The sequence below is a fragment of the Balaenoptera physalus genome (genome assembly GCF_965194825.1).
Source record: "Balaenoptera physalus genome assembly, chromosome: 6".
Lineage (NCBI taxonomy): Eukaryota > Metazoa > Chordata > Mammalia > Artiodactyla > Balaenopteridae > Balaenoptera > Balaenoptera physalus.
The window spans coordinates 91,782,214-91,805,326 of NC_138885.1; the positions used below are offsets into that span (position 1 = coordinate 91,782,214).

The 23,113-nt window shown below is 38.1% G+C and overlaps 2 protein-coding genes and 1 long non-coding RNA gene across 15 annotated transcripts in view; 1 reads left to right on the forward strand and 2 right to left on the reverse strand.

Moving 5' to 3' along the window:
• Positions 1 to 534, reverse strand: part of ORC2 (origin recognition complex subunit 2) — a 50,686-nt gene extending 50,152 nt beyond the window's left edge. For 2 of the 4 annotated variants that reach the window (XM_082467102.1, XM_082467101.1), the window contains exon 1: positions 258 to 504. The gene's annotated coding sequence lies outside the window, so the exon portion shown is untranslated. Of the gene's footprint in view, positions 1 to 257 lie in introns of all 4 variants that reach the window. The other 2 variants (XM_082467103.1, XM_082467104.1) reach the window with 2 other exon arrangements.
• A 134-nt stretch (positions 535 to 668) lies between these two features.
• On the forward strand, positions 669 to 3,194 carry LOC309663423. Its single transcript, XR_014265258.1, has 2 exons — positions 669 to 938; positions 2,877 to 3,194. It is a non-coding gene; the product is annotated as an uncharacterized lncRNA (long non-coding RNA).
• Positions 3,195 to 15,160: 11,966 nt separating this feature from the next.
• Positions 15,161 to 23,113, reverse strand: part of HYCC2 (hyccin PI4KA lipid kinase complex subunit 2) — a 73,142-nt gene continuing 65,189 nt past the window's right edge. For 9 of the 10 annotated variants that reach the window (XM_082467113.1, XM_082467106.1, XM_082467114.1 and 6 more), the window contains one exon: positions 15,161 to 22,927. In XM_082467113.1, the coding sequence (XP_082323239.1) occupies positions 22,326 to 22,927 (602 nt within the window). In that variant the 3' untranslated portion in view covers positions 15,161 to 22,325. The remainder of the gene's footprint in view (positions 22,928 to 23,113) is intronic. The other variant, XM_082467112.1, reaches the window with a different exon arrangement.

Sequence of the window (23,113 nt, forward strand, 5' to 3'; positions counted from 1 at the left end):
ACAGACACCCCTAGCACAGAAGGCCCATCACTGCTGGACAGAGGAACGGTCTTTAAAGAGGGAGCCTCTCACCTCAACCAGTATTTACTGACTTCGGTCTGGGCCTCGCGCAACTGACCAGCCGGCCGTGCTCGGCCAGCCGAGGGTCCTCAGGCCGGCGGGGCCGGAGGCAGCCTGGGGAGGGCAGAGACGGAGGCGCAGCGACCCTGCCCGGAGTGCTGAGGCGAAGGCCGGGGACTGGGTGCACCTGGACTCACCTCACAAGCCCCGAGCTAAGCAGGAGAGGGAAGCAGGCTGCCCCGCCGCCCAACCACGCACCGCCAGGCCTCCGGGTGGCGCGGCGGCGGCCGCCTCGTGCCTGCCGGACGCTACCCCGCTGAATGGTCGCCGCTGGAAAGGCGGCTTCGGCCCCAGCGGGAAAGGCCAAATTCTTTCAGGCAGTGCAGAAGCAGGGTTGCCGGGTCGCAGGGTCGAACAGGGGCGCTCAGGAGGCCGGTTGGGGGTGGGGGGGAGGGGGATGGGCAGCCTCCCTGCTGCACACCGAATCTCCCGCCCTGCTCAGGAGGCGGAGCCCCAGGGAGCCAATAGGAGGTGGAGCTGGCTGAGAGCGACGGCTCTGCCCGCCAGTCGGCGCCGGTCTGATGACCTCGCCCACAAGAAACCCGAAGAAAACGAATCCCTAAGCGCTGGGTTCTGGGCTTTGCTTTTCCTCTTTCCGTTTCCGGTGAAGGGAGAAGGAAGTGTTGGTTAGATCTGAGGAAACTGGAGGAGTTGGAGTGGGCTTAGTGGGCTCCCTCTGTCTTGACGCAATCTTGAAAGTGTTCATTGGTTTCTCTTTATACCTTCTTTTGAGGAAAAAGATAATGGGAATGAATTTGAGTTTGTTTGTTTGTTTATTTATTTATTTATTTATAACTTTACCTCATTTGCCGTGAAAGGTAGGATCAAGTGCATCTCAGGGGTTTGGGGTGGGGAGGCGGGGAGCAATGCTCTCTGGTAAGAAGAGAATTACGGCTGGGGCACTGAATGTGGAGATGGGAATCAGACTGCTAATAGGATGAAGAGACAGGGAAAATAGAAGGAATAGACGCGGAGAAAGCTGAGGAAAAAGATAATGAGGAAGAAAAGGAATGAACCTGCTGGGGTAACAGTGTTACCCACTAATAATACGATTTTATTCGGATTCATTCATTCATTCAAAACAAAACCTGCGTACAAGATACTAACGTTACACTTTTGAGCGAGCTGAGCAAGGTCTCTGCCCTCACAGTAGATCCTATAGGGGAAGATACTGAATAGACAATATAGAGAAAAATGCTACGATTTGGGAAGTCCAGTGTTTATCGAACCACTGGCAGGAGTATCTAATTAAAGTACAGCAGGATTCAGGAACAATTTTCTTGGAGGAAGAGATATTTAAACTGAAACCTGAGGATTGAGTAGCTTTAAGCCAGAAAAAGAGGAGGGGTGAAGTTTTCCAGGTAGAAGGCCCAAATCAATATAGTGGGTGTATAAAGGGCCAAGAGGCAAGTGCCAAAGTTGGATCTGTTGTTATGAAGGGCTAGTTTGGCCCTTAGGGCACTAGTCAGATTTGTATTAAAAGATCATTCTGGATAAAGGAGGTAAAGAGTGGGAGCAGAGGGAAGGAAGAGACAGATGGAGTCACACCATTTTGGAAGCTGTTTAGGACATCAGATTGGGAAATGGAAATGGTTGTAGCCTGGATAGCTCAGTATTCCATTTTGGTTAGCAGGATTTAAGAAAACAAAAGAGAAAGGTAATTTTCTCTACATTGGAGATAAAGAATTTGGGGGGTTGAGTAGAGAGAAGATGAAAGAAAACGTAGCCAACAGTTAACAGTGAAGTGGTTGAAAAGTTCTTAAAAATGTGAAGATCTGGGAGTATTTAATATTCAACTAATATGTTCTTTATGTTTCTATGATGTAAACTCTCTTCCATCTCCCCCTCAAATCTTCACTGAAGTCTTCTGCAAACTCAAAGGAGTTGGTGTGATTTTGTTTTTAATGGTATATGTGTGGAAAATAGAGGGAAGGAGCTGAGTTTCCCTTCTAGATTGATACTAGGCTAGATAAAAACAAAGAGCCATACCATTCAGAATGGAGATCCAGAATTCAGAAGTGGTAGGAAGTTGAAGATAGAGGTGATCATAAAATGGCAACTCCCACATGTATTCACACACATTTTGTGTAGAAAATTAGATTTTTCCAAGAGAAAGAGAGGACCAAGTCAATTTTGTGTATATCTTAAGGGGGTAGAGATGCCAGCAGTTAATTGGGTTATAGTTTGAAATTTAGGGCCAGGCTTTAAAAGTCTCTAATAGAATCTGATTAGACATGGTGAACTGAACACTGTCTTGAAATGCCACTAAAATAACAGAGTCAAAAAGATTTTTTAAAGTATAAACATACACACAAAAGAACAGGAAAGGAAATGAGATAAGTTAATAAAATTTTGGAAGATGTATGGTGATCAGGCAAAGCAGAGTAAGCTGAAACCCAGGCCAGCAAAGGATGACGACAATAAGTCTCTTCCTGTCCCAGAACTCCAGTTAGTCTCAGGAATTAGTGTACAGGAACCTCTGAAGTCAGAAGAGGAGAATGGGACTGAGAACTGGAGGACTGGTCAAAGTCTGAAGAACAATTAGGTCCTAGATCTCTTGTCATACTTAGCATAATAGCAGGTGTTTACAAGGTGAACCAGAGGATTGAGACTCAACAGAGTAGAAATGAGAAATCATACTGAATTTGGGGATGGGGGTGGAACTGGAAGATTATGTGGGAGACTGGGAATTTTCTCTTGTTTGGCTCCCAGAGAGCACTGGCAACTAGTCATTTATTTAAACACTTCTTCTTCAGAAGACTAATCAGAAGATGAGGAGACCCCAATGGGAAAAGCCAGTTGATCTGTTGATCCACATTGAAACCTGCTAACTGATAATCCCGGCCCCTGCAGGCAGACTTTCCAGTCAATTTTTGCTTCACCAAACTTTTGAATAAAGCCTCAATTCTGAAAGAGACAAAACAAATAGACCAGGAGCAAAAAGACTATGTAGGAACCAGAAGAAAATTTATTCTGAACTGTAATTAAAAATACCTCAGAGATAAAGACTTTATATCTATAAAAGAAGGAATATAAAAAAGAATGTGGGTCATCAAGTTTAGATTTCTAAAGAATATAACTTAAAGTTTTAATTTTTAAACAGCAGACTGAGCATCAAGATATCAGCTGCACATTTTTCTTCACCAATGATCTCATTTGTCAGCACAACAAATCAGAATGTCTTTATGTATTTCTTCCTCAGGAAGATGACTGAGTTAAAAAATGTGAAATCATTTTTTCAAGTTTAATTATTTTTATATTCAAACAAGAGTTTTTACCCAAACCATATTTTAGAAGATCAAATTCAAGAATACCAGTTCCTATGTTGCAAATTGAAATATAACTTAAATAGCTGCATAGATGTCAGTGAAAGATCTAGGTTAATCAACCAGGACCAGGTAGTTCTTGCGGACAAGTTAAGAGATATTTGCATTCGTTCCTAAATTTGAGAAACTCAATTAACTTTTTTTTTATTGCCAGTCTTATGAAAAGCTTTATATTGATACTTTTGCTGTTTGAAAAAATCTATTTTGTCTTTGGGTCTTCTTTTTTGAACTGTTCAGTTTATTCAATGAACTCTGAGCGCCCACCTGTACAAGGAACATAGTGCCCAGGTATGTCCCTTACCCTTAAGATTCTAGTTGGGTAGAAGGAATCAGATAATTTCAATACTAAGATGTTAAGTGCAGAGATAGAATTTACTGAGAACTGCTAGGACAAATACCATTTAGCTCAGCCTGGTGGGTAAGTGAGTAAGAGGGTGGGGTAGCAGAGTAAAGGCCATTCCAACTTTAAACGGTAGAGAACAGGGATGGAGAAGGAATTTCAGGAAGAAAATATGGTAATACAAACTGGGTGTGGTAATACAAAGTTTGGTGTTACTTAAATCTTAAGTGTAAGTAAGAATGATAGGAGAGGGACTTCCCTGGTTGTCCAGTGGTAAAGAATTCGCCTTACAATGCAGGGGGTGCAGGTTCAATCCCTGGTCAAGAAACTAAGATCCCACATGCCATGGGGCAACTAAGCCCTCATGCCACAACTACTAACCTCGCGTGCTGCAAACTACAGAGCCCACGTGCCCCGGAGCCTGCACGCCACAACTAGAGAGAAGCCTGAGCACCATGTCGAAGAGCCTGCGCACTGCAATGAAAGATCCTGCATGCCTCAACGAAGATCCTGCATGCTGCAACTAAGACCTGACACAGCCAAAAATAAATAAACTAAATAAATAAATAATAAATAAATCTTTAAAAAAAAGAATGATAGGAGATGGGATGGGAGAAGTAAAGGCCAGGCTAAAGAACATAGAATGTATCCTCTGTGATGGAACCATTGAATAATTGATAGGAGTTTTATATTAATCACTAAAGGAAGATAAATTTGAGAGGAGCACGGGCTCTACTTAGGAGGCTATCAAAGCAGTGTGGATATGAAATAAGACATGAATTTGAGCTGTAGTAGTAAAAGTTGAGAGGAAATGATGGATTTGCAAAAAAAAAAGGCAAAGTCAGCAAGATTTGGAGACAGGTTATAGAGGTAAGGGAGAGGAAAGATATAATTCCCAGGTTTCTGGTTTGGTTGCTTGGGTATAAGTTCCCAATTGTGCTATGAAAGAGAGATTACAAATAGAGGGAAGGAGTAGAAGAATTGAGTTTAGCTTGAGGTATCTTGACTTTGAAGTGCCTGAGGGATATTCAAACATCCGGCAAACAGTTGGATATGAGTTTGAAATTCATTCAAGAGGTCAAGGTCGAGAGAGAGAGAGAGAGAGAGAGAGAGAGAGAGAGAGAGAGAGAGAGAGAGAGATCTAGGGGTCATTAGCGTATAGATTAAATCCAAAGGGGGAAAATTAAGAATTACCCAGAGATGTTGAGTACAATAAGAAGTTAAGTGAGATACTTCATCTTCTGAGGCAGGCAGCAAGGGGATGAGGATAGTTGCAGATATAGTTGTTCTTTGAAGTGGTAGGTGAGAAGAGGAAATTAAGAGTGTTCTAGCTTGATGACCTCCATTTTATGGAGGAAGCAAGAGTTGAGGCTGCTGAGAAAGTGATACTTAAAGTGATAAAGCTTTGGGACAGAAACTGAAAGGAATAGAACTAGGGCAGGCCAAGAAGTACAAGGACCTCAAAGTGTTGGGGGCTTAAGTTTGGGGCCAATGAAATTGTATTGATGCCCATAATGTTCAGTGGCCTGATTAAGGTAATAGAGAAGGCAAATTGCAACATTGATATGAATGAATATATTTTTTTTATGGAATGGATTACTGCCTTTCTTATATTGTCGTTACTGTTTTATATATTTCTTTAGGAAAACATTCTTACTGAGTCAGTGGTTCTGGATGGAAGAAGGAAAGTTTAGGTATGAATGCCAGAAGATTGTCATAGGATTAAAGAGAGTCTTCAATGATGACTACACATGAGAATTACCTGGGGAGCTTTTAAAACTACTGATGCTGGGCTTCCCTGGTGGCTCAGTGGTTAAGAATCCGCCTGCCAATGCAGCGGACACAGGTTCGAACCCTGGTCCGGGAAGATCCCACATGTCGTGGAGCAACTAAGCCAGTGCGCCACAATTACTAAGCCTGCACTCTAGAGCCTGTGCTCCACAACAAGAGAAGCCACCTCAATGAGAAGCCCACGCACTGCAACAAAGAGTAGCGCCCGCTCGCCACAACTAGAGAAAGCCTGCATGCAGCAATGAAGACCCAACGCAGTCAAAAATAAAATAAATTTATTAAAAAAAAACAAACTACTGATGCCATATCCCAATTCCAGAGGGCCTGAATGTGGCCCGTTCATCAGAATTTAAAAAAGAAATTCCCAGGGACTTCCCTGGTGGTCCAGTGGGTAAGACTCAGCTCCCAATGCAGGGCTCCTGGGTTTGATTCCTGGTCGGGGAACTAGATCCTGCATGCATGCCGCAACTAAGAGTCCCCATGCCGCAACCCCGCAGGCCACAACAAAGATCCCGTGTGCTGCAAGGAAGACCCAGTGCAGCCAAAAAAAAAAAAAAAAATTCCCAGATGATTTTAATGTTCAGCTAGGGGTGAAAACCACTGAGCTAGGGAGAATGAAAACTGGCAATAAATTTTTGTCAGATATGAAATGACCTAGATGCTATGCATTAAACACACACTTGATAAGGGTACAGTAGGTCTAGAATGTCAGTGGCAGATGCCTCAGCAAGTAATTTCTACTGAGAGATATTTAAAGATATCAATTGATTTTAATCATGCTCAAGAAACAAAAGTGATTACCTCTTAGCATCTAGGAATAAAAGAATATGGTAACCAGAAGCTATTTTATCTGCAGGATTTTCTTGAACCAGGGATAATGAGGCCTTCATAAATCACACACAAATTAGCAGTGAAAGATTTGGCAGAGTAAGCCCTAAAAAATGTGTATACAGTAATTCAAGTTCTGGGAAACTAGATATAGACTATAATCTTCAATTCAGAAATAATTTTACAGTGTGCATAACACCATTATTTATAGCAGTTGATAATAAATTAATGTCTATAGATTTCTTAAAATCCTGTGATTAATCTTTTTGAATGTAATAGTGCTTTTTAGTTAAATTATACAGTGATTCAGAACCTAAGTTTGTACTGGTTAACATAATCTGCCATAAAAAAAAGTTTTCATCATTCAGTGTGTACTAAACATTGTTCCCTAAGACAAAGTGCCAAAAGTGATTGGCCCTTCAAGTTTTAAAAGTCAGTACCATCCCTTTCTGATATAACATCTTGAACAAAACTAGGGCTGTTACCACAGATTATATCCATCCTATTTGGATTATGACCTATGGCCACAGTTAGACCTTTAGAGGCCCTAAACACAAAAGACTTTTATTTCTACCCTCTCCCATGTAGTTTAAAATAACATTAAATCATAAAATAATTTCAAGTAAGTCTAACAAAATACTGATTTCTTCCTAAGTTACCTGGCCACTTTTTTCCACGGTGGTTGGGAGGAAGGAACTAAAATATTTTTAAGTTCTGTATTTTGGGAGCCTCTTCTACTTTATTATGGTCCAAACCAGCTTTTCACAATTGAGGTTCCTCATATGAACCACAGAAAGACTATTTTCTCATTCTCCAGAGAATGGTACATAATTAAGGATAGTACACAATTAGAACCATTGTATATATGTAGGAGAAAAGTTAGTTTATAACTATGGATACCTAGGGTATTAGGACTCAATTCTTTCATGGATTTAATTTGCCTGTTAGTTATCTAGCTCTACTGAGGTCAAATCTCCCCTTCCTTCCCAACTCCACAGGGGCCTTGGCCTTGTGGGGATAGGGCAAGTGTACCAATAGCTGAGAACAATCAACATTGTATGAAGCAGTATCTTGATAGTTAAGTGCACAAGTCTGTGAGCCTGAGTGTCTGGGTTCAATCTCAGCTCTACCATTTACTAGCTCTGTGACCTTGGACAGATGAACTTTCCTTTTCTTAAATAGGAAGAATAACTACTTATCAGACACTTGTATTAACTGAATATTGAATTGTGGCACTTTCATCAAAGTGTTTAGAATGGTGCCTGGCACATCCTAGCACTGAATAAATGTTGTTTTTGTTTAATTCATCTTTGGACCATAAAGTATTGTGACCTGGACCAGACTTGTATGTGTGTGGAGGGATAGTGCCTCCATTATCTTATTAATATTCACTATTTTATTACAGTACCTTAAAGTGACTTTCCCCTTTGTACTTTCTCTGTATTTTCTTAGGTTTTCAAAATGAGCAAGTAATACTTTTTTTTTGGCCGCACTGCATGGCATGCGGGATCTTACTTCCCCGACCAGGGATCAAACCTGTGCCTCCAGCAGTGGAAGAGTGGAGTCTTAACCACTGGAATGCCAGGGAAGCCCCAAGTAATACATTTTTAATAAAAGGAAAATTGAAACTGTCAACTGGTAAAGCTCATTCTTCCTAACTAATGCAGAACTAGAGTCGAGGAGAAAAAAAAACAGGCTTGGTGAGTTGCCTTAAGCCACTCTTCTGGAACTGCTAATCTACACCAGCAATTTTGGATTAAGGCATAACAAGATATAAAAGAGAAAACAAAGTTTTGATCCATCAATAAGGAATAATAGCCATAAGGAAAAGGTATAGAAGAGATTTTTCTAGGGAGTGCATGTAAAGGGAAGGGAAAAGGAGGCCTGGGGCTCAGCCCTTCATTAAACTCACATTCCAAGAGAAGGCTAAAGTATTACCTTTAGAAAAGACAATGTGGGAAAGAGTGAAAAGTTTATTGATTAGAGAACTAACTGCTGGTAAGACTGTCAGGAAAACAGGCACTTTCATACACTGCTGAAGAGTGTAAATGGTACTGTAATAATGATGGCTCCTCTTATAAGGACCCAGGAAAGAAAATTAGTTCTAATGTCTCAGTATTAGAAACAGTCGTGCTTCACCTGAGAAGTTGATTTGTTCTATCTTAAGGATACCTGAAAATCACATGACTAATCTATGCCTCTTTGTATTTGGCTGCTATAAAGTTCAGAGAGAAATTTGTATCTCAACAATAACATAAAAGTGTGGAACACATTTTATGGATTAATTTCTCTCCTGCCTACATGTTATTTCTTACTTTGGGTGCTATATGTAATTTTATATATTGCCTTAATTTTATAAATTTCCTTAATAGGGTATCATATAAATTTAAAAGTTCAGGGAGATAGGTTCCAGATGGCAGAGTAGAAGGACATGCACTCTCTCCCTCTTGTGAGAGCACCGGAATCACAACTAACTGCTGAACAATCATCGACAGGAAGACACTGGAACTCACCAAAAAAGATATCCCATATCCAAAGACAAAGGAGAAGTTGCAATAAGACGGTAGGAGGGGCACAATCACAATAACATCAAATCCCATAACCGCTTGGTGGGTGACTCACAAACTGGAGAACAATTATATCACAGAAGTCCATCCACTGGACTGAAAGTTCTGAGCCACATGTCAGGCTTCCCAACCTGGGGGTCTGGCAATGGGAGGAGGAATTCCCAGAGAATCAGACTTTGAAGGCTAGTGGGATTTGATTGCAGGACTTCAACAAGACTGGGGGAAACAGAGACTCCACTCTTGGAGGGCACACACAAAGTAGTGTGTGCATCAGGACCCAGGGGAAAGGAGCAGTGACCCCATAGGAGACTGAACCAGAGCTACCTGCTAGTACTGGAGGGTCTCTGCAGAGGTGGGGGACGGCTGTGGCTCACTGTGGGGACAAGGACACTGGCAGCAGAAGTTCTGGGAAGTACTCCTTGGCGTGAGCCATCCCGGAGTCCACCATTAGCCCCATCAAAGAACCTGTATGTAGGCTCCAGTGCTGGGTCACCTCAGGCCAAACAACCAACAGGAAGGGAACTCAGCCCCACACATCAGCAGACAAGGGGATTAAAGTTTTACTGAGCTCTGCCCACCAGAGCAACACCCAGCTCTACCCACCACCAGTCCCTCTCACCAGGAAGCTTGTACAAGTCTCTTAGATAGCCTCATCCACCAGAGGGCAGACAGCAGAAGCAAGAAGAACTACAATCCTGCAGCCTGTAGAATGAAAACCACACTCACAGAAAGATATACAAAATGAAAGGCAGAGCACTATGTACCAGATGAAGGAACAAGATAAAACCCCAGAAAAACAACTAAATGAAGTGGAGATAGGCAGCCTTCCAGAAAAAGAATTCAGAATAATGATAGTGAAGATGATGCAGGATCTCGGAAAAAGAATGGAGGCAAAGATCGAGAAGATGCAAGAAATGTTTAACAAAGACCTAGAAGAATTAAAGGACAAAAAAACAGAGATGAACAATACAATAACTGAATGAAAAATACACTAGAAGGAATCAATAACAGAATAACTGAGGCAGAAGAACGGATATAAGTGACCTGGAAAACAGAATGGTGGAAATCACTGCCACAGAACAAAATAAAGAAAAAAGAATGAAAAGAAATTAAGACAGTCTAAGAAGCCTCTGGGACAACATTAAATGCATCAACATTAGCATTATAGGGGTCCCAGAAGAAGAGAGAGAAGAGAGAAAGGATCCGAGAAAATATTTGAAGAGATTATAGTCGAAAACTTCCCTAACATGGTAAAGGAAATAGCCACACAAGTCCAGGAAGCACAAAGAGTCCCAGGCAGGATAAACCCAAGGAGAAACACACTGAGACACATAGTAATCTAACTGACAAAAATTAAAGACAAAGAAAAATCATTAAAAGCAACAAGGGAAAAACGGCAAATACATACAAGGGAACTCCCATAAGGTTAACAGCTGACTTCTCAGCAGAAACTCTACAAGCCAGTAGGGAGTGGCAGGATATATTTAAAGTGATGAAAAGGAAGAAGCTACAACCAAGATTACTCTACCCAGCAAGGATCTCATTCAGATTCAATGGAGAAATCAAAAGCTTTTCAGACAAGCAAAAGCTAAAAGAATTCAGCACCACCAAACCAGCTCTACAACAAATGCTAAAGGAATGTCTCTAAGTGGGAAACAAGAGAAGAAAAGGACCTACAAAAACAAACCCGAAACAATTAAGAAAATGGTAATAGGAACATACATATCGATAATTACCTTAAATGTGAATGGATTAAATGCTTCAACCAAAAGACACAGACTGGCTGAATGGACACAAAAACAAGACCTGTATATATGCTGTCTACAAGAGACTTACTTCAGACCAAGGGACACACACAGACTGAAAGTGAGGGGATGGAAAAAGATATTCCATGCAAATGGAAATCAAAAGAAAGCAGGAGTAGCAATATTCATATCAGATAAAATAGACTTTAAAATAAAGAATGTTACAAGAGACAACGAAGGATGCTATATAATGATCAAGGGATCAATCCAAGAAGAAGATATAACAACTGTAAATATATATGCACCCAACACAGAAGCACCTCAATACATGTGGCAAATGCTAACAGCTATAAAAGAGGAAATCGACAGTAACACAATGATAGTGGGGGACTTTTACACCTAACTTACACCAATGGACAGATCAACCAGACAGAGAATAAGGAAACACAAGCTTTAAATGACACAATACACCAGAGAGATTTAGTTTATATATATATAGGACATTCCATCCCAAAACAGCAGATTACACTTTCTTCTCAAGTGCACACAGAATATTCTCCAGGAGAGATCACATCTTGGGTCACAAACCAAGCCTCAGTAAATTTAAGAAAACTGAACTCATATCAGCATCTTTTCCAACCACAGCGCTATGAGATTACAAATAAATTACAGGGAAGAAAAACGTAAAAAACACAAACACGTGGAGGTTAAACAATATGTTACTGGACTTCCCTGTTAGTGCAGTGGTTAAGAATCTGCCTGCCAATGCAGGAGATATGGGTTCGAGCCGTGGTTCAGGAAGATCCCACATGCCATGGAGCAACTAAGCCCGTGCACCACAACTACTGAGCCTGCGCTCTAGAGACTGTGAGCCACAATTACTGAGCCTGTGTGCCACAACTACTGAAGCCTGTGCACCTAGAGTCCATGGTCCACAACAAGAGAAGCCACTACAATGAGAGGCCCACTCACTGCAGCGAAGAGTATCCCCCACTCGCCGCAACTAGAGAAAGCCCGTGTGCAGCAACGAAGACTCAATGCAGCCAAAAATAAATTAATTAATTAAAAAAAAAGAGATCTTGCAGCTTCTGCTTTAAAAAAAAAAAAAAACAATACGTTACTAAATAACCAAGAGATCACTGAAGAAATCAAAGAGGAAATCAAAAAATACCAGAGACAAATGACAACGAAAACACGACAATCCAAAACCTATGCAGTGCAGCAAAAGCAGTTCTAAGAAGGAAGTTTTTAGCAATACAATCCTACCTCAAGAAACAAGAAAAATTTCAAATAAACAATCTAACCTTACACCTAAAGGAACTAGAGAAAGAAGAACAAACAAAACCCAAAGTTAGCGAAGGAAAGAAATCATAAAGATCAGAGAAGAAATAAATGAAATAGAAACAAAAAAAGCAATAGCAAACATCAATAAAGCTAAAAGCTGGTTCTTTGAGAAAATAAACAAAATTGATAAACCATTAGCCAGACTCATCAAGAAAAAGAGGGAGAGGACTCAAATCAATAAAATTAGAAATGAAAAAGGAGAAGTTACAATGGACACCGCAGAAATACAAAGCATCCTAAGAGACTACTACAAGCAACTCTATGCCAATAAAATGGACAACCTGGAAGAAATGGACAAATTCTTAGAAAGGTATAACCTTCCAAGACTGAACCAGGAAGAAATAGAAAATATGAACAGACCAATCGCAAGTAATGAAATTGAAACTGTGATTACAAAACTTCCAACAAACAAAAGTTCAGGACCAGATGGCTTCACAGGTGAATTCTATCCAACATGTAGAGAAGAGGTAACACCCATCCTTCTCAAACTCTTCCAAAAATTTGCAGAGGAAGGAAAACTCCCAAACTCATTCTATGAGGCCACCATCACCCTGATACAAAAATCATACAAAGTTACTGCAAGAAAAGAAAATTACAGACCAATATCACTGATGAATATAGATGCAAAAATCCTCAACAAAATACTAGCAAACAGAATCCAACAGCACATAAAAAGGATCATACACCATGATCAAGTGGGATTTATTCCAGGGATGCAAGGATCCTTCAATATATGCAAATCAATCAATATGATACACCATATTAACAAATTGAAGAATAAAAACCATCTGACCATCTCAATAGATGTAGAAAAAGCTTTGGACAAAATTCAACATCCATTTATGATAAAAACTCTCCAGAAAGTGGGGAGAGAGGGAACCTACTTCAACATAATAAAGTCCATATATGACAAATGCATAGCAAACATCATTTTCAATGGTGAAAAACTAAAAGCGCTACCTCTAAGATCAGGAACAAGACAAGAATGTCCACTCTCACTACTCTTATTCAACATAGTTTTGGAAGTCCTAACCACAGCAATCAGAGAAGAAAAAGAAAAGGAATACAAATTGGAAAAGAAGTAAACCTGTCACTGTTTGCAGATGACATGATACTATACATAGAGAATCCTAAAGATGCCACCAGAAAACTACTAGAGCTAATCAATGAATTTGGTAAAGTTGCAGCATACAAAATTAATGCACAGAAATCTCTTGCATTCCTATACACTAACAACAAAAGATCAGAAAGAGAAATTAAGGAAACAATCCCATTTACCATTGCAACAAAAAGAATAAAATACCTAGGAATAAACCTACCTAAGGAGGTAAAAGACCTGTACTCAGAAAACTAAGACACTGTTGAAAGAAATCAAAGATGACACAAACAGATGGAGAGATATACCACGTCCTTGGGTTGGAAGAATCAAAATTGTGAAAGTGACTATACTACCCAAAGCAATCTACAGATTCAGTGCAATCCCTATCAAATTACCAATGGCATTTTTTTTAATAGAACTAGAAGAAAAAATCTTAAAATTTGTATGGAGACACAAAAGAACCCGAATAGCCAAAGCAATCTTGAGGGAAAAAAACGAAGCTGAGGAATCAGACTCGCTGACTTCAGACTATACTACAAAGCTCCAGTAATCAAGACAATATGGTACTGGCACAAAAACAGAAATATAGATCAATGGAACAGGATAGGAAGCTCAGAGATAAACCCATGCACCTCTGATCAACTAATCTATGACAAAGTAGGCAAGGATATACAATGGAGAAGACAGTTTCTTCAATAAGTGGTGCTGAGAAAACTGGACAGCTACATGTAAGAGAATGAAATTAGAACAGTTCCTAACACCATACACAAAAATAAACTCAAAATGGATTAAAGACCTAAATGTAAGACCAGACACTCTAAAACTCTTAGAGGAAAACATACGAAGAACACTCTTTGACATAAATCACAGCAAGATCTTTTTTGATCCACCTCCTAGAATAATGGAAATAAAAACAAAAATAAACAAACGGGACCTAATGAAATTTAAAAGCTTTTGCACAGCAAACTATAAACAAGACAAAAAGACAACCCAAGAATGGGAGAAAATATTTGCAAATGAATCAACAAAGGATTAATCTCCAAAATATATAAAGAGCTCATGCAGCTCAATATTAAAAAAACAAACAACCCAATCCAGAAATGGGCAGAAGACCTAAATAGACATTTCTCCAAAGAAGACATACAGGTGGCCAAGAGGCAATGAAAAGCTGCTCAGCATCACTAATTATTAGAGAAATGCAAATCAAAACTACAATGAGGCATCACCTCACACCAGTTAGAATGGGTGTGCTGGAGAGGGTGTGGAGAAAAGGGAACCCTCTTGCACTGCTGGTGGGAATGTAAATTGATACAGCCACTATGGAGAACAGTATGGAGGTTCCTTAAAAAACTAAAAATAGAACTACCATATGACCAGGCAATCCCACTACTGGGCATATACCCGGAGAAAACCATAATTCAAAAAGACACATGTACCCCAATGTTCACTGCTGCACTATTTACAATAGCCTGGTCATGGAAGCAACCTAAATGCCCATCAACAGACGAATGGATAAAGAAGATGTGGTACAGATATACAATGGAACATTACTCAGCCATAAAAAGGAACGTAATTGGGTCATTTGCAGAGATGTGGATGGACCTAGAGACTGTCATACAGAGTGAAGTAAATCAGAAAGAGAAAAACAAATATCATGTATTAACGCATATATGTGGAATCTAGAAAAATGGTACAGATGATCCGGTTTGCAAGGCAGAAATAGAGACACAGATGTAGAGAACAAACTTATGGACACCAAGGGGGGAATGCGGGGTGGGGTGGGGTGGCGGTGGGATGAATTGGGAGACTGGTATTGGGAGACACATATACACTAATATGTATAAAATAGATAACTTATAAGAACCTGCTGTATTAGAAAAATAAATTTAAAAAGAAAAAATTCAGACATGCATAAATAAAATTGCATGCTTTGAAAAAATGCAATGAAGGACCATTTTAAGCTATGAAACTTAGGTAGATATAAAATTAACTCCGGGAAATCCAGTCAAAAGCCAACTAAAGCTGTATTTTATACTGTACAAAAGAAAATTTACATTCTTAATATATCTAGATACATCTAGGGAAAAATTACACATCTCTCAAGAAACACAATATTTAACATCTTAGATATGTTTCTGCATTGCAGACTGTTAATGAATTTTATACATCTTTATTTACAATAACTTAAAATATTTTTTCATCTCTGGCAGATATTTACAAGGTCAACAGTGACTACATTTCACATTTCAACAATCAACAGCATTAACCAGTTCAGTAAGACAGTTAAGATAATGGCTTACATGCACCAATAAATATGATCTTAAATGTACGGGTTTTTTTCCTTCAGTTCTGAAAAAAAATGAATGTTTTCACTAGTCCTAGTGTGAAAGGACATCAGTCAATAGAGATCATATTTTCTTCATGCCTAGCCTATTTAAATTTTAACCAGCACTATTCTCTGAATACTTGGGAAGTTTACACCAAGCAATAGGTTGATGCTGGTTAAAAGACAAACAAACAAACAAAAACGCAAGAGCTGACCTATACAATCTATATCCTTTTATGAAGCAAACATGTGAAAGTGGGATATTTCCTGTATACTTGTCCATTGTGACAGAGATCAGACTACCTAATGTTACAGCAGTAAAAACTTTTCAAAAATTGTAGCTCAGGAAAGCCAAATTATTATGAGAAAGTGGGAAAATAATCTGCACCATAAAAACGGTTTCTCTTAACCAATTAAACTGAATGTAAAGCCAGCATAATTTTTTAGAATAAGAATCCACTGTAGTTAATGAACTTATTACAAATATTTTAAAACCAACAAAGAACACTGAACATATCTCTCAATTCAGTTTGGATGATAAAACTTTAAAAACCCCACAAAAACCTAAATTAGTAATTGTTAGAAAGCCAACTTTCTTTTGTAAGATAGCTGATCAACACATTCATTACTTTTTAACTACCACTTGATATGAAAAAAAATGATACATAGAGCCTGTTTGGAACATCAGTTAATATACAGTTTTATATTTTCCAAAAAAAATCATTATTTAATAGTTTAAGTAAATCCATTAGTTCTTATTAAGCTATACATTTAAAAACGAATATTTCAGCTTTCTGAACCCAATCCTGTTTTTCTGCAAAGAAAAACAACAATAGAGTGATCATGTACATAAATACGTAAACATACTGTTTTAGCCAATATCATATTTACTAGATATAATTGACATTGCCCATTTAAAAAGATACATTTCCATAATTTACCTGTCAATTTTATTTTTAAAAAGTCACAATATCATACAATATGCCAATTTTAGGAATTCCTCCCTCCCCCTTTTATTTAATACTGATGAGCAGACTCCTCAGTCTGAGTTAAGGAGACATGAAAATGTGCCATAAGAAATAATATTTGGACTTAACCTTTAACTGGTACTTTTGCTGGAAGTATAAATGTTGACATTTTACCAACATGATAAGAAAATCTCAAATGGAATCTTGTAAGTACTGTATATCTGTTCCAGATGGAAGAACATTTCCCCCCCCAGGGCTAGAAATCAATCCTTTATGTTAAAGGGGCCTCATTCCTTAACAGTTAGGTACTCCAAAATTTATATTTGGTTAATACATTTTCTTTGGTAAATTTTGTAATTTATGAAGATGCGAAGAACTTCCTCTGATATAATTAACACGGCACTTTTGACACTAAAATACAGCAAACCAGATTGGTATCAATTCTGTAGTTGGGGATGGATTGTCCAGTTAAGTTCATTTTCTTTGAAAACAGAAGACTTTCTTTACTAAACCTACCTCCAGGTATGCAATTATGAAAAAAAGACTCATTTATACTTTAAGCTACACCTAATTCTAATTTTGGGGGTAAAATCTATATTAAACAGAATAACATAATAGCAGACATCCGAATGTGACTTAATTTGTAAACAATTTCTTAAAATCCAGAAACAAAACATAGAACTTACATATCTGTACTATGCTGCCAGTTATTTCACATCATTCCCAGCTTTCTGCTAATGTCTATCCTGAACTGTTTGCTCTTGTGTGTATTTCTCATGTGACTAATGGCAAAGACTACAAAAATACTGAAGAGACTGAAGTTAACCAAAATTTTGTGGTTGTGTGGTCAGGTTCAGAAGGAGTGTACCTATATGGGCAGGGGAAGGTTGGATGATATGACTCCTCTAATTCTAATGGGTTGAGATCACCACACAAATTTCTGGCACCGCCAAAAATCTTATATAGTTTAAGTGCACATTGGTTGACTCTATGAACAGCATTTCCTATGTATGTTCAGTGCCAATATGATATACCCATTACGTACACAATGCAGGTAATACTAAAATTTATGCCTTACATTATCAACATGACCACCTTGGCAATGGAAAGTTGTACCAATCTGGTGACTCATGATTTTTTTTTAGCATGTTAACAGTTTTACACTGCATTTCATCTTCTTATAATCTGGCAAATATTCTAATATTTAGAGTTTAAGCTATCAATTATTTCTAACTGGTTTTCAAACAATTTGTTTCTAAAAAGCACTTAAAAAAATTAAAGTATTACAAATAAGTGTCTCAACTGACTTCGTGGTTTGAAACATCACTAATCATTCAACTTGAAATATAAAAAGTCTCAGGTTCAGACTGTTTAACATAGCCATAGTATAGAAAAGTTGCTCTGAAATTCTTGCAGATTTTCTGACCACTGGCATTGCCTTTAAACATTTTTAAACTGAAAAACAAGTATGTAACTGAATACTGATTTAAAAAAAAACAAAACCATAAATCTCACTTTGTAATCTAAGATCAGAAATGGAGAGATCCTCCTTGCCAGTGTTTGTATAAATAGTGTACTACCCACTAAAGACAGATACTAGTGTTTTTATTTACAAATGAACATGCAGAGAAGTAAATGAGACAACTGATTGTCAACAACTAAAGTACTCAAAAAATGGACCCATACTAACCTATCCAAGTGAGGTAGCAAAAACACCCCACTTCATTAAAATAGTCACAAATATAGTGCAAACAAAACAATTTGAAAGAAGTTATTCTCAGTATTCCAGTGTCTAATAAATAATTATAATTACTTTAAAACTACTAAGTGGAGTTTGAGAATGTAGGTTGGAAATATTGAGCTTATATAGCTGAGACTACTGCAACTAAGATATTTTATACTGTATATACACTTTAAATGACATGGTCACCATTCTGTTATGGAACCATAAGCTTCACACTATATACCTTTTTCAATCACATAAGGAAATACTGCTGTTATCTATCTGCTCTGGGCACAAATAAGGTTCAATCTCTTTACATTAGAAATTGTGGAATCAAATTTATTTAATCTTTACTTTGCAGTACTCCACTGTGCAATACAATTAACTTGCCACCTAGGTGACTGTGAAAGCTGGCTGATTCAAAAATTACATAAGATAGCTAGAAACACTGATCAAAGTCATTTCATTGGGTTTATTTTTGCATTTAAATAAATCCCCAGAAATATAATCAACTATAAAATGGCAGCATTCAACTGCTATGTGGCAGAAAATAGTAAGGCATAAATCAGAATAAGAAAAATGTATCTATCCTTATATCTGTGGTATAGATACCTACATTTCTAACACTTCCCCATCTATGTTTACTACTCTACATTTTTTTCTGGATTTAATACCTTTCTTCACATGCTGTATTCACCAACTACTAGACCAGAACTGTAAAGAAGCTACAGAAGTGGAGAGTGTTACATTTACCACAGGACGAGTAAAAGGAGGCAGTGGGGTGTTAATACGCATTCAACGGGAGACAGGAGTTTAATTCTGGCTCTGCTTCTTAGTTATGTGACTTTGATCACATTACAACCTTTCTGAGCCTCAGTTTCCTGAGGATGGATATGGAGGGGTGGGTGCTGGGAGACTGGCTAGATTATCTCTATGGTCTCTTTAGCACAAAAATTCTGACTCTATAATAAACAGGCACAGGAGAGTCATCAGGAGGGTAAGAGTGGTGGTAGGGGTCAGGATTTCAAATTACAACCATCACCCCCCTCCAGATTCTCAAAATATTTTTATATTTAAAAATCTTACTTCCAAGGTAGCTTTCACTTTACACTTGGTTTGTTCTAGAAGACGTAAATGTTCTAGTAACATGATTTCAAATTAATGTCATAGAGAAGAGTTCCCAACGCTTTCAGATATTTCTTTGTATTTTTTAATCAAACCTGGCATAGATGGCATCAATCAAATTGTTTTGTTATAGAAAACAAGTATTTTCTCCCTAACTAGCTTGTCCATAAATGGAAGAACTTTTTAAAATGGAAATCAGGAAGTATAGAAACAAAAGGTTGTTAAAGGATAAAGCGTGAATATTGCTGGCATATATTTGTAACAACTGTATATCTGAAAACTATTTTACATTAAATGCCAATAAGTAATGCAAATGAATGTCAAAAATCTCTTAGAAAATGTGACTATGGTTTATGACTAACTCATTCATTTTAACTATACCTTGCACAGGAAATCTGTTCTAAGACCCCGAATGCAAAATTTGAATTAAATGAAATGTTTCTTCTTTGGGGCCAAATTATATCACTTAAAATAATGGAACACAAATGTTAGAGGGTCATGAAATATTAACAGGTACGTATATGTACAACATATATACAAATACACATAGAAATAAATGAAATTCTCTAAGGTGAAAGTTTTTCAGAACAAACTTTTCAGGTATAACATAAGATTTCTAACAAACCAGAGGAAGAGCTTATTATATTTATTATAGCCTTTGCTGTAATTTGGTATTATTTGGTATTTTTTTGTGCTTTAACTAAAATCATGCTAGATTTAGATGCCAATAAATGCACAATGTGTTGAATTAAAAACAACCCTTCAGTCTCTTAAATCAACCAGACATTTCTGCCATAAAGTGACTGATCTCCAGCCATGGCCAAGATCTCACCCCCTGGTAAGTACAATGCTCTTTTCCTTTCACACCTGAAACTCTGTGTGTTATAGAGCTTTACATTTCATTTATTTGGTTGCTTTTAATTCATTTATCTGACATCCCTTAGTTAAATTAAAAGAGGTAAGGGATATCTAAAATATTCTTTGTGATTTATACATATACACACTATACACACACACACACAAACATATATATATACACACAAATAAACAAATCTCTGTTTATCAACTTTTAGCTTTCCCCCGGGCTTTGGCAATGTTGTAGGTAATAGTTCAGGTTCTAGTTTTCCATTTTCATGTGAGCTGAAAAATATTACACACCACCAAATTCAAACAAGCATCTCACTGTTCTTATAAAGATTCTAACAGAAAGTCCCTTACAAAAACCTCTTACAATAAAAGGCGGGGTGGGGGGGATGGGTAGATTTTTAGGTGTGAAAAAAACAAGAGGCATTTTTCTGGTTATTTTATTTATCAAAATCTATTGTAATTTTAATCAGTAGAGATAATATTTTAAACTTTGTTAATTAGGAGAATACTTGCTTTCTATAAATTCAGTATATTTTTCTTTCACAACAATAAAATAAAAATGTCTAAATGTACAAAGCACTAATCACTCTGACATACTGTGTGGAAGAATGTATAGCAGTTCAAGTCACAATACACTGATTTTCAAAAACCAATATATTTTCTTCTATTTCAATCAAGCATTAGAGCCTGAGACCCAGAAGAGGTCATAATGAAACCTTATCCAACCAAATCAGATCTAAAAAAAAAACTTTTTTAAACCAATAATGCACTTTTGTAGCCTCTTCGCACAGTTACCAAATGCTACTTACATACATTCAACATCTAGCTTACTGGCATGATTTTTTATAAAAATGAGAAACTTTTGCAGATATATGATTAGAAGGTACACAAATTGCATTACATTAAACACAAAGGCAGTGTGGTCCTTGTAGGAGAAATCAAGTCAGTACCCCCTGGTAGAAATGTTCTATAAAAATGTGTCACATTGAAGCGTCAGTGTTTTCAGCCAATTATCTGTCCCTGATGTATTTCCTTGGAGTATATGATCTATCAGGACTTCAGGTTTCTTAATCCAAAATATCTGACTGAATTTAGGTACATCTAGAAAGCAGCTGAAAGGGTTTCTCCAATAGTCTGACATCACAGAAAGTGGGTTGAGAAATCCCTCTCTTTACCTGAAGACGTACCTGTTCTACTTCAGTCATCAACAGCTCACAAAGGAAAAGAAAAAAAACAATCAAAACTTCCCCTCACACACAATCCCACACAAGCTAAACAAAAACTACCCCCTCCCCCCATAAAACCCCAGCACCAAAGTGTCAATCATTCCTGGGAAATAGAACATGCCCCTTGGATTCTCTGATTTATTAGCTGTTCAAACTTGAAGGACAGAAATGACCTTATGTCCTTGTGGGGAGGAGGGAAGACATGTTAATAATGACTATAGAGCCATTGAGAAAGTGCATTATCTATTACACAATCAACTTAGAGCCCTGTCCTCCAACAGAGGCGGCCACAACTTGATTTAAATGCCTCAGTAATTGAACATTGTGTCCTCGAGATAAAGGAGATGGGGGAAAAAAGAGCCACCCTCGTTTTAATGAAAAAGTGCAGCAGTCTACCACCTTTCCCCATGCTTCTCAAGAAAATAATTGCACAGACTCAGAGAAGTCCAAAGTCATAGCAGAATCTCTGAGGCACTCCTGGTTAAGAGAGAAAAAATATGACCCAGTAATCTTCATAGATTATGAGAACAACCCGTTTTTTTTTTTTTTTAAACAAAAGCTGAAGAATCATTCATAGGGATCATATACACCATTTCCTCTAACATAACCTCAGTCTCACAGTGTTGAAATGGGACCGATCAGCCTACGATGGATTGCACTTCACCCAAGGAGAAAGGAAGGTGTGGAAAACACAAACATTTTCTACTGCTTCACAAACACATTTACAAGGAATAGGTGAAGAGAAGATATAGGAAGGAGGGAAAAGAAAACCTTATTGCTGTTTCCATACAAAATACAGTATGAAGATACCTAAACTAAATCAAATCTGTTTATGATGACCAATATTTTCACAAGTGGGATGAAGTGTCTTCTTGCACATGAAATGTTCAGTTTAGAAGGTAAGCAGAAAGATGAGAGAGGATGTCAAGACTACACCTGGGATATTAGCTGCATATTGAAACTTGGGGATCGAGACTGTTTGGTTAAGGGAGCTCCTGGGCTGAGGAGCTCTTTACCTTCTCCAGCTTGACCTAGCCGGTCTTCCTGTAGACTGACAGTTGAATATCGATTACCATTGTTAGCTGCTAAATTAGTAACACCCTCAGTGCCAACCCCAATGCTGGTACTTGCTTGACTGCCATTTACATAGTCAAATGATTTACTTGAGGAAGCACTGGCTGTCCGGATTAGACTTATACTATTAGTTTTTGGCACCACCTGGCCAGCAGGCAGGCTCAGGTGTTTCTTCATCGGCGTCAGCTCAATTGAATCTACACTAAGATCACTTGGTTGCTGTACATACTGCCTGCGAACTACTGAATCTCGAGGGCTCTCACTGGATTTGATAGCAGAAGTTGTTTCTTTATCCTTGGCTGAACGCCCAGTTGCTACTTTCCTTAAGTTTCCCCTCTGAGAAGAGGAGGATGGTTTGGTCCCAACTGGCTGGTTGCTGAGGGAAGCCCCTGATGAAAATCCTTCATCTGCATCATTCAGGTTTACCGACTCCTCTCCTCCATTTACACCCTCAGCACCTAAAAAACAAATCAGACAGACTCAGCAATAGCTAAATTAAATAAGAAGCAGCTGTGAATAACAACTCAACTGACCTTATCTCCTAGGTAATGTTTGCTATAGGTCAGCAATGGCCCTTGCTATCAACACTTCCCCTAAATGATTTAGGGGAAGAAACCTTAATCTATACAGAATTCTAATGTTAT